General features: G+C 39.4%; 1 protein-coding gene across 1 annotated transcript in view; it reads left to right on the top strand.

The window, feature by feature from the left end:
• ash1 (histone-lysine N-methyltransferase ash1) overlaps positions 1 to 17,218 on the top strand; it is a 272,719-nt gene that overhangs the window by 72,623 nt on the left and 182,878 nt on the right. Inside the window, exons 3-4 of the mRNA XM_067137046.2 lie at positions 2,270 to 2,422; positions 11,396 to 11,616. Coding sequence (XP_066993147.2) covers positions 2,270 to 2,422; positions 11,396 to 11,616 — 374 coding nt within the window. The remainder of the gene's footprint in view (positions 1 to 2,269; positions 2,423 to 11,395; positions 11,617 to 17,218) is intronic.

The raw sequence follows: 17,218 nt of genomic DNA, 5'->3' as shown, positions 1-17,218 counted from the left end.
CTTGCATAAAGGACTTTTGGTTTTATGACTGTTGTAATGCCAAATTTTTGTATATTTTGACATGGATTTTTTGTTATAGATGTTTTGGACTAACCCTAATGCTCCTTTATTTTTTTGGAGACGAGTTTGTTGTGAGATCTTTTCAAGGCCTGTCAGTTCGATAAATTCTCCAAGGTCCCTGATGACTGGAAACCAGCTATCATACACACTTTACATAAGAAAGGTGACCGCAGTGATGTCAACAACTACCGAGGGATATCCCTGCTGTTACTAGCATACAAAGTGCTATCAAGGATTTTACTGGACAATTTGGAAAGCCAGTGTGATCGAATGATTGGTGAATATCAAGGAGGATTTCAGCGTGGACGGTTCTGTACCAAGCAGATCTTCATCCTAAAAACCATTCTCCAACTAAAACAAGTAAGGAGTATGAACATCGCTGTGGTTTTTGTCAACTTTAAAAAATCTTATGATTCCATCGATCGCCAGACACTCTTATCCGTACTGCAAGAACGAGGTGTCTATTACAACACACGCATCCTCATCCAACAAACTCGTATGGATACAACATCTAAGGTGAAGTTCAGGGAAGAACTATCTCAGAGTTTCAAGATAAAAACTGAAGTACGACAGGGTGATGGCCTCTCGCCCGTTCTGTTTAATCTAGTGCTTGATAAAGTCATCAAGAACTGGGAATGTACACTGAGGAGTCTAGAAATCAAACCAGTTGACATTGGAGCCGGGACCCAAAAGATTGAGATCAGGTGCGTAGCATTTGCAGATGACATTTCAATCCTAACCAACAACTCTAAGGATGCTTTTATTGCTATCGAAGCCCTGCACGAGATAGCGGTGAAGGCAGGATTACAGATATCGTACAACAAAACCAAGTACCTTGAGACTCGGCATCCTGGAAACCCCCCTTTGACGACCATACATGGAACGATTGGGAGAGTCAATCGCTTCTGCTATCTTGGTGAATGGATCCAGCCCAATGGCAGAGACGGTACATTCCTCTTAGAAAGATGTAACAAACTCAGTGCAGCGTACCAACTATCCCACAACCATTATAACAAGAGGTGCATTTCGAAAAATGCTAAGATCTGTCATTACAAAACTGTTGTCAGACCACAGTTTTTGTACACCTCAGAGACCCTCCTGATGAACAAAAAAGGCACCGTGGATGATCTAGAGAAAGCCGAAAGACGTATCCTCAGGAAAATTCATGGACCGAGATTGGTCCCAGATGTGGAACCTACAGACTTAAATTGAACTCTGAGCTGTATCGACAGTTAGAATCAGCCAATACCAGCATGCGGCGTAGGAGGCTAAGTTCTACAGACACCTACAACGAATGGACAGCAACAGGATTACGAAGAAGATCTTCTCTTCGGTTAAAAGCTACAGACTGGAAGCTTAATGAAGTACAGAAGGACTTGGATTCGGCTGGGATTTCAGACATTGATATAGAAGTTTTGTGCTATTGTACAGTCTTGGACCCCACCACCTAGAGTCCCTAGAAGTCGGAAGCCCCTTTCACAGGAGAGAAAGCGGAAATTATCAGCTGGGCTCAAGAGATATTGGGAGCACATTTAAGTTATTTCTTTTTGAAACTTTGTTTTTTGTAATGTATTTTGGTAAGATCATTGCTGATGTAGTTCAGAAATATTAGCCTGTTCAGTTGTTAGTGCCCTTTCAGGTGTAATTTGGAGGAAATAGAGGAACACAACTGGAATCTGAGGTATTGTTACAATCATTCAAGTGAAACATTATTCCTTTCTCATGAAACACTTGCCTTGTATATTAAATTTTTATTTCTTTATTTTCATTCTATTCAAATTTGCATTATATTAATTAGATGCTTATTTTAAAAAGCCACTTTTGTAGTACAGTGATATTGGAAATTTTTCTCAGTTAAAATGACTTTATGCTTGAATACTATGCAAGATTCATTTAATTTTGTAGTTTGTAATGGTGAGAATATTGAAAGATATTGACCTGGAAGGCAGCCTGTGAAATATGCCTTATGTAAAATATGTTTGACCATAACATACCATTGTCAGCTTTATTTCATTTTATGATCATTTAGTAAAGAGGAAGCTATAACTGGATATATATTGTAATGTGAAAATAAAACCAAAATAACCAAAACTTGGGGGTTTTAGCCTGGAGTTAATTTTGAGCAACTTCCAGTCATGCCACTTACGTTGTTTTATAGCATATTGAACTAGCAATATGTCTATCATTTACACCACATTTTATGTTTCAGCAGCGACTTAGCTCTTCCTTATGAGTCACTACCATGTAGTGATGTGCCATCAGGAGATGAATCAACAAAATCTGGTCGACGTAAAAAGCAGCCTCGCTGGAGGAAAAAATTTCTTGCTGCTGGACTCTTTTCTGATTACTTTAAGGAAGATGAGTAAGTACCCTAATATAATAAATGTGAAAATATGTTTGGATGTTTATGGAACTGTATGCTGGTTGCATCTGAATTACATTTCACACTCAGGGATAACATACAGCTGTGATTGGAGGGAGGTGCTGTCAATTTATTCAGAAGAATAAAGAAACATGTGATCTGATAGTTGTGGATGAAAGAGATACTGTTCTCTAAATGTCTGGAAACTACATCCAAAGGTTCTGTGGTTTTAACAACTTCGTTCTAATTATGAATGATATGCCTTGGGAACGAATTGTTAGTTGATAAATTTGATATTGGACTATTTGACACTTTGTTGATGTATGATTAGTTTTATACATTTCAATTTACATTCTTGTTTCAGCCCACATCCTAGCTTTTGTTAGAATTATTGTAGTTACTGTATTATTTTGAATTTGGAAGTCCTTATATTTATGTTACATTATTCTCAAACATAAGTGTTTCTAAGAGGGGAAAAGAAAAAAGGAGATATTGGGGGGAAAGGGATTTTCAGAGCTTATAAAGGGGGTCACCAGCTGGAGAGGTTTGGGAACCACTGGTATATAGGCTAATTGCTATCTTGCTATTCCTAAGGGGGGCCATTTAATGAAAGAAAATGTGAAGCAAATCAAAGGAAAACATGTGCCTCGGATGCTTATAAAACTAATTTGCTGCATAAACGGATTGACCATATTAATAATTGGTTTGGCACATGTTTGAATAAAAAAAAGGACAAACTGTTAGCCATACTAGAACAGGAGAATAAGTACAGGATTTAGAATTGAAGTTCTTATAAATATATTCACAGTACATTTTCTTCCTGTATCTGAATTGTTTTAAAAATACAGTTATCTTTTTCTGGAAGTTAATAGGATTCAATTTATTAAATTAGAGCACACATGAAAGCGTACATTGTTATTATAGGATTACAGTTACGTCCTTCCAATGCTCTCGTACAGTTCAAAGTCTCCTTAAAGTAAATCTCACCACTCCTACCTATGTATAATACCTGTAATATTGCCTTTATATTTAAAATGTTTTGTTCAGTCATCCATGACAAATATGTCCACACATTCTCCACATTAGGGTGTCATACATTTGTGTTCTATCCACTATACCTGGAAATGGTTGTGGTGGTGGTGACCACACAGGAGAAGCTGTGGGTGGAAACTAGTGCATATTTAATAATTGTTTTCCAGTGTAATTTTTCTTTTTACCATATGAATGCCTAGATATGAAGTGTCATATTATGTGGTTACATATCAATAGAAATTATGCAACATCTTCTAGATCATGAACTGCTGTTGCAACAATGTTATTTTATGTATATACTCTATTGATAGGTAAATGAAGGGACCAAATGTAAAGCTGCACTGAAATTGTCTGCTGTAGGCTGCAAACTTTAACTTATAATTCAGTAGATGTGTTTTATACAAACATCTAGGTCACAATTGATAAGTGAAATTTATCTGTATTTCATGTCTTCTTTAACCCTCCTAGTGCCATGCCATTTCCTGAAATTCTGGCTAAAATTTTTTAGTGGTTTTGCAGAATTACAGAAAAATATTCACTACAAACTGATGTTGAATAATATATGCATTATTCTTGTAGCATTTTATAAAATATACTTCACAACTGAACAAGAAATATGTATAAAGGAGAAAATATCTCGAGTTTATTTTAAAATTAGCATCAATTGTTCATAAAAAAGTTTTTAAAAAGTTTGTCTAATTATGGAAATTCATTCTGCGATAGTGCTTAAATTCAAGAACATAGGTAAAATACACACTCAATTCTAAACAAAATGACATTACTGTGTTACAAATTTGATAAATTTAACTACAACCACCCCAAAAAGTAATTTTTTGAAATCTGCACTCACCACTTTCTGTACTGAATTTCTTTCTTTACTATCTATCGTACCTGGCATTAAACAATAATTTATTGCACAACCTTTTTTTAGTACTCTATAATTATTAGTGAAAACTGAAACAATGAGCTTATTTCAATAACATACAGTCTTAAATTCTTTTCTATAGTAGATAAAAAAAAATCGTCAATGCCACCAGACCATGTCCTTCACAAATTTGCAGTCATGATCAGAGATGGGAATTATAGGCACGAATAGGTTAGAATGCAAACGCATTTGAACTAGGCGCAAGCGTAACCTAACCGCTCTACAGTTATGTAGGGGAGTTGCATAAATTTTAGGGATTCTAATTGTTCAGATCGCTAATATTTATGCAAATCTCACTGCAGAACCGTTGTGCGGGTAGAAAACACTTGCGCCTTGGTTAAATAACTTTTCATTCTAACCTATTCGTGCCTATAATTCCCATCTCTAGTCATGATATTCTACATTCAGGTTACTCAAACCACACGACAATGAATACAACAATGTAACCTACAAATTATTAAAACTACAAGATAATGAGTATAGCAATATAGCCTACATCTTTAAGTTTCCTTATACTGCTGGAAAAAAAATATATATATATATATATATATATCAATGGCAGCAGTTGCACTGTTCTTCCACACAATTCGGGCGTAACCCTTTAATACAATTTACACATATGGTATGCAGTAGCGGCCGGCCCGTAAGAACTCCAGGACAGTATCCTCCCTAGAGAACGAAAATGTTTTTTCTCTTGATATTTGAAATAAAAAACTGGACTCGAATAATGCTAAGAAAATTACATTTCGTTGTGAAACTGTAAATTCTCATCAATAAAGAAGACTGTTAGGAAATATCACATTTAAGTGAATGACTTCACATGCAGTTCGCTGGTAAATGTTTTCAGATTGAAGGTACGGCACAGATTCCCGAGCTTCCATCCCAGGATATAGTGATGGTGAGGAGAGGGATATCTAATGGACGGTTTCAGAGGGTCGAAGGGTGCGGAAAAAGGCTTCAAGCTCGGCAGAGTCCGGAGGACTAAAGGCATCTTCACAAACCCCTCTACGGGCATGCGCCATTCATGGCTGCATATAATAACATTAAATAATAATAATAATAATTCATGACCTTGTTTGACCTATTGTTAATTAAGTATATTGAAGAAAATAATGAATGATAATGAAATGTAATATTTGAGACCAGGAATGTTGATTCAAATTGGAAAGGTGAAGTATCACGGGCATCTGGCTTGCATCTCATGTTTTGTGAGGATTGGCAGCAGTGAGCGAGTTCGTTTTCGTGCGGAAGACTTGAAATGAGTGCAGTGGTACTGTCTGTAGGTGTACTCACTGGTTGTAATCTTTCTTTATGTTCATGCTTTGTGGTGATTTTTCTGTACGCTATTAAGCTTTAACAGTAGTGTTTGTTAATTTACCGGTGCCATTGTTATTTGGAACCGCTTGTGGCCATAGTGATATCCTCGTGATTTCTTTATCTGTGCTTAATAATAATAGTACCATGGGTGAGCGACACCATGGTTCTGGCTTGCCTATGATTAGCACCCACTATATGAGGAACACCACGGGATAGTACAAATCCCGGTGGTTAGTACACTTATGTGATGAACACCATAGGTTTACGTTGCCCGTAAATGGCGCCACAATGTGCAAAACACCATAGGTCTGTATTACATGTGCGAATTTCATTATTTGTGAATAGTACCATAATATGTGGAATACCGCGAGTCTACGCTACTTTTGATTAGTACTGCACCATGACAAATACCATGGTTCTACTTTCCTAGCAATAAGTACCATTATAAGGGGCCGATGACCTGGATTTTGGATCCCTTTAGACTGCAAGCATCATCGATTCAGTATTGTGCTTTAGAAGCAGTCCCTTGGTCAGTACTACTATCGTTTTATGTCAGTTTTTGTGAATGTGAGGTACTGCGGGTCGGATTCACTGATTGTTTTAAGTTCATATCCATCCATCCATTCATTGTTCGTCCTCGTGTTTTGAATTCTGATCAGTGGAGGGTTTTGGACTTTTAATTTGTCATTAGATTTCATCTCATTTTGTACCATTAGGGGCCGATGACCTAGATGTTAGGCCCCTTTAAACAACAATCATCATCATCATCATCAATAATAATAATAGTGCTTCCGTGCTCTAGGCCGGCCCCGTAGTGTAGGCGTAGCGTGTCTGCCTCTTACCCGGAGGCCGCGGATTTGATTCCCGGCCAGGTAAGGGATTTTTACCTGGACCTAAGGGCTGGTTTGAGGTCCACTCAGCCTGCGTGATTAGAATTGAGGAGCTATCTGACGGTGAGATAGTGGCCCTGGTCTAGAAAGCCAAGAATAACGGCATAGAGGATTCGTTGTGCTGACCACACGACACCTCGTAATCTGCAGGCCTTCGTGCTGAGCAGCGGTAGCTTGGTAGCCCGCGGACCTTCAAGGGTGTAGTACCATGGGGTTTGGTTTGTTTTGTTTTCTGTGCTCTGGAGTTGAAAGTGGTGAGTTCTGCTCGCAGTACATAAGTCTTAAATGTCTTTCCTTTTTTAATTTTCATACTTATTCTAACCATGCTTACATCTTAGGGTGGTTAATTATTCCTGCTTTTGAAAACGAATTCTGTAGGCGCTATTTTCAAGAGCGGACATTTTTCTTTTGACAATAGATTAGAACTGAAACGACTAAGGCCTCCAAAACCTGATTTAAATATTTCACAGGTTCAGAATTGTTGCAAATGTAAAACTGGCTATACCAGAAAATTCAGTTGCACATTGTACAAGCATGGAGACTGTTTATGTGGATGTGAGATAAGAAATGTGTTCTTTTGCTACATTGCTACTTGGTTTTGGATGTGAATTCTCTTAACTGGTGTTACGGACCTAAAACATTTGAATGGAAAAAAAAAAAAAAGAAAAAAAAGAAAAGAAACATAAGTCTACTGAAAAGCATATAAACAATAGTATTGAGTTTGTGATGCTTGGTAAGGTATTTGTTGTTTGAGTCATCAGTCCATAGACTGGTTTGATGCAGCCCTCCATGCCACCCTATCCTGTGCTAACCTTTTCATTTCTACGTAACTATTGCATCCTACATCTGCTCTAATCTGTTTGTCATATTCATACCTTGGTCTACCCCTACCGTTCTTGCCACCTACACTTCCTTCAAAAACCAACTGAACAAGTCCTGGGTGTCTCAAGATGTGTCCTATCATTCTATCTCTTCTTCTCGTCAAATTTAGCCAAATCGATCTCCTCTCACCAATTCGATTCAGTATCTCTTCATTCGTGATTCGATCTATCCATCTCACCTTCAGCATTCTTCTATAACACCACATTTCAAAAGCTTCTACTCTCTTTCTTTCTGAGCTAGTTATCGTCCATGTTTCACTTCCATACAATGCCACGCTCCACACAAAAGTCTTCAAAAACATCTTTCTAATTCCGATATCAATGTTTGAAGTGAGCAAATTTCTTTTCTTAAGAAAGCTCTTCCTTGCTTGTGCTAGTCTGCATTTTATGTCCTCCTTACTTCTGCCATCGTTGGTTATTTTACTACCCAAGTAACAATATTCATCTACTTCCTTTAAGACTTCGTTTCCTAATCTAATATTTCCTATATCACCTGCCTTCGTTCGACTGCACTCCATTACTTTTGTTTTGGACTTATTTATTTCTAAGACTTCATCCATACCATTCAGCAACTTCTCGAGATCTTCTGCAGTCTCAGATAAAATAACAATATCATCGGCAAATCTCAAGGTTTTGATTTCCTCTCCTTGGACTGTGATTCCATTTCCAAATTTCTCTTTGATTTCCTTTACTGCCTGTTCTATGTAAACATTGAAAAGGAGAGGGGACAAACTGCAGCCTTGCCTCACTCCTTTCTGGATTGCAGCTTCTTTTTCAAAGCCCTCGATTCTTATCACTGCAGACTGATTTTTATACAGGTTGTAGATAATTCTTCGTTCTCGGTATCTGATCCCTATCATCTTCAGAATCATAAATAGCCTGGTCCAATCAACATTATCGAATGCCTTTTCTAGATCTACGAATGCCATGTACGTGGGCTTGTCCTTCTTGATTCGATCCTCTAAGATCAGACGTAAAGTCAGGATTGCTTCACGTGTTCCTACATTTCTTCTGAAGCCAAATTGATCTTCCCCCAACTCAGCTTCAACTTGTTTTTCCATTCTTCTGTAAATAATACGTGTTAAAATTTTGCAGGCATGAGATACTAAACTAATAGTGCGGTAGTTTTCACACCTGTCAGCACCGGCTTTCTTGGTATTTAAAGGTATTTAAAGATAAAAATTTCACAATGTTCCATATAGAACTGTAACACAATGAAATTGAAACAAGAAATAAAGTGGTTGAACCTATTCAATACAAGGAAAATAAGAACTGTAACGTTATATTCGTATTTGATTAAAAGCGGGTCTGGTTTCGACCACTATTCTGGGTCATCGTCAGCCAATTAAATAAAACTATAAAACAATGCATGGGAAAACAATAAGTGAAGGATGAGTCTTTCACTAAAAGCAGTTCAAGAAGCAGACGTCTTTCATTTGACAGTAGATTAGAACTGAAACGACATCAGGTGCCAGTTAGATAGTATGTATAGGTTGGAAATTAGTGTTCAGTGAGGATGCATCGAAAAACTATTACATACTCGGTAAACTGATTGATTACATGTAAGTTATGTGGAAAATTTTAGTTCTCAGTGTAAGGACACAATGAAACAGATTGATCCAATAATCCTAGTATTTTTTGTGGTTTGGGTAATTTAATGGTCGAGCTAGACTCTACTTTAAAGGGGCACATTGAAAACACGAACAGTTGTAATTTCCTGGGACTATCTAAATCTACACTGAGTGGCTAAAAGTCATGGGAAGACACTGAATGTGATGTTAATAAAAAGTTGCTCCTGTGCTAGCCCTCAAAACAGCAGCGATACGGCGAGGCATCGACTCTACTAGGTGTTGGAATCGTTCTGGAGGGATCTGGACCCATGCATCTTGCACTGCTACCCACAATTGGTCCTGTGTAGTTGGTACGGGGTTCATGGATCAACATGGACAGCATCCCATAAATGCTTGATTGGATTAAGATCGGGGGATCTGGAGGGCCAATCCATGATCGTAACTTCACTGAAGTGCTCCTCCAACCATTGGCGTGCCACCACAAAGCGGTGACATGGCGCATTGTTCTGTTGAAATATGGCATCTCCATCTGGGTACTCTAGGGCCGGAAAGAGATACAAATGGTCTCAAAGAATCTCCACATGACGTACACCTGTCGGCGCTACCTGCAGCCAGACAGTGGGGCCTAATTGTGACGATGAAAACGCCGTCCAGACTAGAACTGAACCACCTCTCTCCTGGACACAATCTTGTTGACATACAGGATCCATAGCTTCATGGGACATACACCACTGTCTCTTGCATCTATTCAGCTTTTTCATAATGGAGAAACACCATCTCAGTGTCAGGAATGCAATTAAACGTCTAGTCAAGCCCGTCTCTCAAGCAACACATCATCACGCATACCGGAGAAAGGCCATTCTATTGTAAATAACGCAATAAAGCGTTTGAAGTTAAAGGATAGCCTCCAACAACACGAAGTCGTACATACTGGAGAAAAGCCAAACCCCTGTATGAAATGCAATAAGACATTTTGTCTACTTAGTAATCTTCGCACCCACTTGCTTCTTCATAAAGGGGAAAGGCTCTCTCAGTGTCAGTATTGCAACAAACTATTCGCTAGGCGAAGTGACCTCCGGCTACACATAACTGGAGAGAAGTCCTTCTACTGGAAAAAGGACAACCTGCACTCTTCGTTTGATGTTGCATTGGATATGATCTATATTTCACTCAAACCTGGCGGAAGGTATACGTAAAAGGTGACCCAGTTTTGTGGAGACAATCATAAAGGAAGACATTTATTACTTTAAACTTACATCTTTTCACGGTTTCTTGCTTGTGGAGTACTGTTGCCTTCTCCCTCCCTGGCTGCTGACTGTCCCAGTGCTTGTCCACCCTCCGCCTTTTATAGCCAAGCTATGGCATGCGTGTAATGGAGCAAGCACTGGGCGAAGCCCGCGAGCCAGTGAGGGATAAAGGTGACGAAGCCGGTGAAGCCTGACTCCGCCAGTGTTCACACTAGGCAAATGCTGGGGCTGTACCTGAATTGAGGCCACGGCTGCTTCCTTCCCACTCCTAGCCCTTTCCCATCCCATCATCGCCATAAGACATATCTGTGTCGGTGCGACGTAAAATAACTAGCAAAAAAAAAAAGCATCCTATAAATGAATAATTGCCCCAATCTGTCCTCTTGAATTTTAACTTTATCCTCATATTATGATCTTTCCTACTTTTAAAAGCTTCATTAAAGCTTATTCTTCTCATTTATGTCATTCTACGCCAACTCACCACTGACAGCTTGAAACACATCACATAGTCGAGCATCTCATCTCCTTTTTCTCCCAAGTCTTCCCAGTGCAAAGTTTGCAACATTTTAGTAACACTACTCCTTTGTTTGAAATCACCCAAAACAAATCATGCTGATTTCCTTTGAATATTTTCTAGTTCTTGTATCATGTAGTTCTGGTGATGGTTCCACACACTGGAGCCGTACTTTAACTGCAGTCTTACCAGACACTTATATGCCCTCTCCTTTACATCCTTACTACAAACCCTAAATACTCCCATAACGATGTGAAGAGACCTGTAACCTTCTTAACTACCTCGTTGATATGATTACCTCCAATGAAGATCATTCCTCATATTAACACCTAGGTACTTACAGTACATTCCCTTTTCTCCCAAAAATTCTGTGTGTTATATAGCATGTATGTGGTTTCCTTTTTATTTAAAAAAATCATTTTCTCTTCTTTTCATAAGTAGTGTAGATGTCATTTTAAAGGTAGTTTTCATCATCTATTAAAGTATTTTTCTGTTAGTGGAAGCCTATTTATTGATATATGAATTTCAGATAGCTTTTTTAATTATACCTTGCTCTTGCTAAGAATATGAAAAATGTATTACATTTCTATGTTCAGGCCCAGGAGACCCAGTGGTGATACAGGAAAGTCACGACTATTATATCGACCTGAAGAACATCAACATGGTTTGTTGCCTCCCCCATATCACTGTGGCAAGTATTTACGTCAGCGACGTGTTGAGTTCCGGTTGCCGTATGATCTCTGGTGGCTACACACACATAGTCAACTGCCTGGCCGAGATTGTGTCCCATCTTGGAATTATAAAAAGATACGAACAAGTAAGTACTTGTTGTTGAAAGTAATTGTAATTATAGAAGGCATTTCATCAATTATAGCCTTCTTTCCTTTTGAAATGTAAAGATTATTTTCTAATAATCATGTGGTGTTGATTATTATTAGAGATGGGTGAAGATGTTCCTTTTGTGGAACAGTTCTAGTTATTCCTGTTCCAGAAAAACACTATGTTCCAAATAGCAGTCCTGGGTTTAGGAGCTGGGGAATTAGAAAATATCAACAAAGCTCATTTTCATGTATGCTAATTCCAAAATTGTTTCCTCATTTCAAGTTTCATGCTTTGTTTTCATTGGATGCAGTTTAAGATAGATGAGCCTGACAAGGTATACTGGTACCAGTACCTATATTTATCCTAAGAATACAAGGAACAATATAAGTGGGATCATAGGAATTCTGAGCAAATAGTTGGCCGATGACTTGATTCATTTAAGAGACTTGCTAGGCGAATCTGGATCTGTAGATCAAGATATCTGCATTGAGTAAAAATAAGCCTTTCACATAGTTACCTTTATCTTATCTGATGGTATTTATACATTTTAAATAATTGTTATACCAGTAATTTACAAATTGTTATACTAGATAGCACAACAAAGAAAGCCATGAATCACAGTAAAATATAGTGGTAGTTGAGGATGCATGGGGCTAAACGCAGTAAGAATTAAAAGGAATGAAGGATTAATAATAAATCAATGTCATGTTATGGATACTTTATACCACGAATTCGCTATCTGCCTAATTACTGACGAAGACATGCGCTCCTCTTGCATCTTCATATTTCGCGAGTTCCCTTCTCTGGTTGCTTAGTGTCCATTGTTGTTCATTGCACCCAATGACTACTGTAGTTTCAAATACGGTAACATTGAAAACAGTGTAGAGAACTAGCACTTACGTTCTTCCATAGTTGGAACAATCCGCCAACAACTGGAGCTTGCGAGGTTCTCAAACACCTATGCCGTGGCGTTACTAGACCAGTTCCGCTGGAGTGCAGGTGATATGGAACACTTGTTATTTCGGAACAGAATGTTTCCAGACCAATTCCACTGGACTGCAGACGATTCAGAACAATTTTGCAACAGGATATTGCTAGACCAGTCCCACTGGAGTGCAGTTGATACAGAACACTGTTATTTCAGAACAGGATGTTGCTATAAACCAATCCCGCTGGAGTGCAGGTGATGCGGAACCCTGTTATTTCGGAACAGAATGTTGCGGCGTACTGTCCTTCTTTCTTTTTTGCTAGTGGCTTTACGTCGCACCGACACGGGTAAGTCTTATGGCGACGATGGGAATAAGAAAGGCCTAGGAGTTGGAAGGAAGCCTGGTGTGAAAATGGGAAACCACGGAAAATTCATCTTCAGGGCTGCCAGCAGGGGGATTCGAACCCACTATCTCCCGGATGCAAGTTCACAGCCGCGCGCCTGATCCTGTTCATTTTAAGAACAGTTCAGAGTCTGGAACAGTTTCAAATGAACTGTTAATTTTTTTGCCCATCCTTAATGATCATGATAATTATCTTAATGAGAAATAATGAAAAGTTTGCCTCACTGAGCGGCTTAGTACTGCCCTTCTGAGTTCTGAGCCCTGTTTGGTGGGTTTGATTATGGCTCAGCTTTGTGGTGTTTGAAGATCTTCAATTGAAGGGTCAGGGGAAAAAGCAGGAGAGTCAATATTTGTACAACTTGAGAAAAAGCAACTTTTGTGCTTGACTTCCCTAGTTCTTTCCCCTAACAGCGAAACTTTGAGTGCTAATTTCTCCTGACTCGCCTGCTTTTTTTCCATTTCCGACCTCTCAATAGATGCACATGATCACTCTGAAGCGGACTGTAACAATATCTCAATTTCGATGAAAAAGTGACATACGTGGTGTTTTCCCCCGACCCTTCAATTACACTAGTTATGTGTCAGTAGATTTATAACAACATTGAGGAACTCCTGCAGGACAATATTCTGGCAATCTGTCAGTAGATTTATAACAACATTGAGGAACTCCTGCAGGACAATATTCTGGCATCTCCAGGAACCGTTAAAGTAGTTTGCTGGATGTGAAACCCGTCGTCATCAGCTGATACTCACATCCGAGTATTCATATCCTGCGATTCTTCAAATATTTGAATTGCTAATTACATCACTCCTGGCATGAAACACACAACTACATTTGTTGCACCTTATGGAGGGTGGAGATTGTGGTTGAGCCTGATGTTGTTTACACCTCTGACATTTTTCTACTTCCTGTCTACAATGATTACACTCAAAATGTGCAACAGCAGCTGCAGTAGTTGTGGGTTAGTGAGTGCTGTCTTCTTCAATGATACGCCAAGTACTTTGATCGATGTCGGTGCTCCTGAAGGTCTTCCTACTCTGATCTTTATAGAGCTTCAGAGGGACACCATGGGGTCTCCTGTCTGTACCGATTTCAGTATACAGAATTGTTTGTGGAAATCTGTCATCCTTCATGCACTGGACTTGCCCTGTCCATCTGAGTTGGTGACCAAGGATGATGGCTTATATCTTTGCCCTCCCTAGAACTGTTGGGTTTGGAGTGTAGTCATCCCATTTAACGTTCATAACACATCTGAGCTTCTGCTGATGGAAGCATTCTAGTTTCTTCAAATCACAGTGACATAGAGTCCAGGTTTCACATCCATAGAGCAGGGTGGAGATGGAACTGCTCAGTACACCATCAATTTTGTATACTCTCAAATCTCGATTTACCATAATCGGATCAACCACGTTGCAGCTTAACTGCGATATCAAAAACACTAAAATTGCATGAGTGTTAGGAGTTACAGTAATACAGAATTACAAAGGGTCAAGATAATATTGCCGGGATAATACATCACCGAAAAACTTATTTTGAGGAACTTGAGAAGCAAAATAAAGAAAGAGTTTTTCTCAGTACAAAAGCAGAAAACCATAACTGATTATTTTCAGAAACATTTAAGTTAGGCAGTCTGAATATTTTTCTTTGCCTTACTAGTTTCACCGAAAAGTGCTCTTTATTTTTCCAGTTATTAATTGTGCTAAGTGCTACTTTTACTGCAACGTATTGGGTAAGTTAATAAAAAAACAATACAGTAGTATAATTTATTATCATTTTAACTGTACTTTCAGTACGCCTGTTCTATTTTAAACTTTTTGTGTGTTAACCACAATTTTACTTATCTGGGAAGCCTTAACCCTACATTATCTCGGTTAATCGAGAGTTGAGTCTATATTCTTAGATCTTTATTCAGGAAGACTCGATGTGTACGACGTCTGAAAGTTATATGGGCAGCATGTATTCTGTTCTCCACATCTGTCTTTATTGAGCAGTTACGAGAGAGAGTAAAGGATCTACAGTGAAACCTGGTTAGTGCGTTCCTCATTAACATGTTTTCCCACTTAGCATGTCGTAAATTCAAAGTCCCAATTCTCATCGTATTAAATCTATATAAAAAACACCCCTCTTATCGTTTCACGAATTTTCACTATTACTGCTTAGTATGATCATGTTTTTCCTTGACTTGAAAATGTTACAGTATTTGTCATCCCTTCTGAAAGAAACTTGATTTCCAACTCTGGTAAGAGCCATCGCCACAGTTGCGTCGTTATGGGGAAAGGGCCTTCCTGAACTTCAGAGGATAAGTTGCACATTTGGGGAGCAAGCCATTAGCCTCAGGAATGTTCAGTTTTGCTTGCTGATTAGCTGCGAGATTGCTGAATAGCAGAGTGAGCCGTTTTGTGTTTGTATTTCACATCTCATTCAGAAGGTAGAAATGTTTTTGTGTTGAGTGGTAAGTGAAGTGTAGCCATGACAAATACAGTTCAGGCGCGCTGCCACACAGCGGCACTTGTGGAGCCAATCACCAGCGCTACACGGTCAGCTGTTTTAGTGGAGGTTACATTGATATGTAAATGATCAAATGCAACCACCAATTGTTTAGACTTATGAATAATACTTTCAAAGAGTTCTAAATAATATTCTCATTCCCCACGAAGAAATGTGACTTTAATAAGAGAACACACGAGATGAAATGGAACTTTACAAAAAGCAAAAGCAGTATTGTGCTAAAAAAAAAACCCTTTTAAACGCAGTACATACAACATTCCGTTTTCTTAATCTGCCTTTGTAGAAAATTAATCTTATCTTTTACTGAGTGAAGAGACATATAGCTCGCATTAAATTACAAGTTGTTTTCTTTAGTCGCCTTTTGAGGGACATTATTGGCTTTTTGGGTTTCGGTAAGAGAACTAGACTGGCCATGAATTTGACTACAACTAGGCTGACCTTGAAGCTTACCGCTGACTTCTGCCATCACTGCTTCACTCACATAGTGATTCTTGTTCCTTATTCCTTTTCCTACTGGGTGCCTTTCACGATTTTACCTCCATGGATAGGTATTTTGGTAAATTTGGAGAAATATAAGGCACCACTCCTGGTTTTAATTTCTACTTCACACAAGGAAGTTCGTTTTTACCATTCATAACGAAACAGTCCACCTTTATAAGTTAATTAAATCTGCTGCGAAAAGCAGATCACATATTCTGCTTTTCGCTGACAATTGCTTATCTTTCAATGGAATCTCTCTCGTCCACTTCGCCGAAAGATTTTCTTTTGGCGGTATAAAAAAATCAGCTACCATCAGGCTTCCTTCCATAACACAATTTATGACTGGGAACGAAACAGTAGGACATTCTCTCAAATTCACGAACCTACTATGCTGGCGTAGCAGGGGGAGAGGTGATACTCCCACGTGGCGCCTTCCCAGGTGGCGGATAGGGGGTCCTAACCGGCTTGCCGGCGGACTTGATGGAAATAAAATACCTCTTGCGGACCAAATACACTACCCCCTGCGGGTTGGGGACGCACATGTAGAACACACCCGTGGTATCCCCTGCCTGTCGTAAGAGGCGACTAAAATTGGCCCAAGGGGCTCTCAACTTCGGAATGTGGATTGGCGACCACGGGGCCCTTAACTGAGTCTTGGCATTGCTTCCACTTACTTGTGCCAGGCTCCTCACTTTCGTCTATCCTATCCGACCTCCTTTGGTCACCTCTTGTTCTTTTCCGACCCCGATGGTATTAGAGCATTCGAAGCCTAGGGAGTCTTTCATTTTCACGCCCTTCGTGGCCCTTGCCTTTCTCTGTCCGTTACTTCATTTTTCGAAGTGACGGATCCCTTCTTTCTTCTTTCTTTTCTCTCTTTACCCCCTGTGGGTGGGGAACGCAGACGAATGATACACCCACGGTATCCCCTGCCTGTCGTGAGAGGCGACCAAGGGATGATTGAATTAGAACCATGAAACTACCTTTGAATCGTACCATCATGCGGGGAACGCCATGGGTTGCCTGTACTTGCGAGTAGTACCACTAAATTAAGTACGAAATAGGTTTGTGATTAGTAGCAGTAAAAAGGCTGGCCTGGGGGTTTCCAGTACCTGTGCGTTGTACCCATGTGAGCAACACCACGGGTCTGGGCGTAGCCTGTGAGTTGTACTGCTATATGAGCGGCACCGTGGGTCTGCGTTGCCTGTGATTAGTACCCACTATGTGAGGAACACCACGGGATAGTGCGAGTCCCTGTGGTTAGTACAACTAGGTGAGGA

This window comes from Anabrus simplex, chromosome 1 (genome assembly GCF_040414725.1).
Source record: "Anabrus simplex isolate iqAnaSimp1 chromosome 1, ASM4041472v1, whole genome shotgun sequence".
Lineage (NCBI taxonomy): Eukaryota > Metazoa > Arthropoda > Insecta > Orthoptera > Tettigoniidae > Anabrus > Anabrus simplex.
Note: the sequence above shows the minus strand (reverse complement) of the source record. Positions and strands in the feature narration are given on the sequence as shown.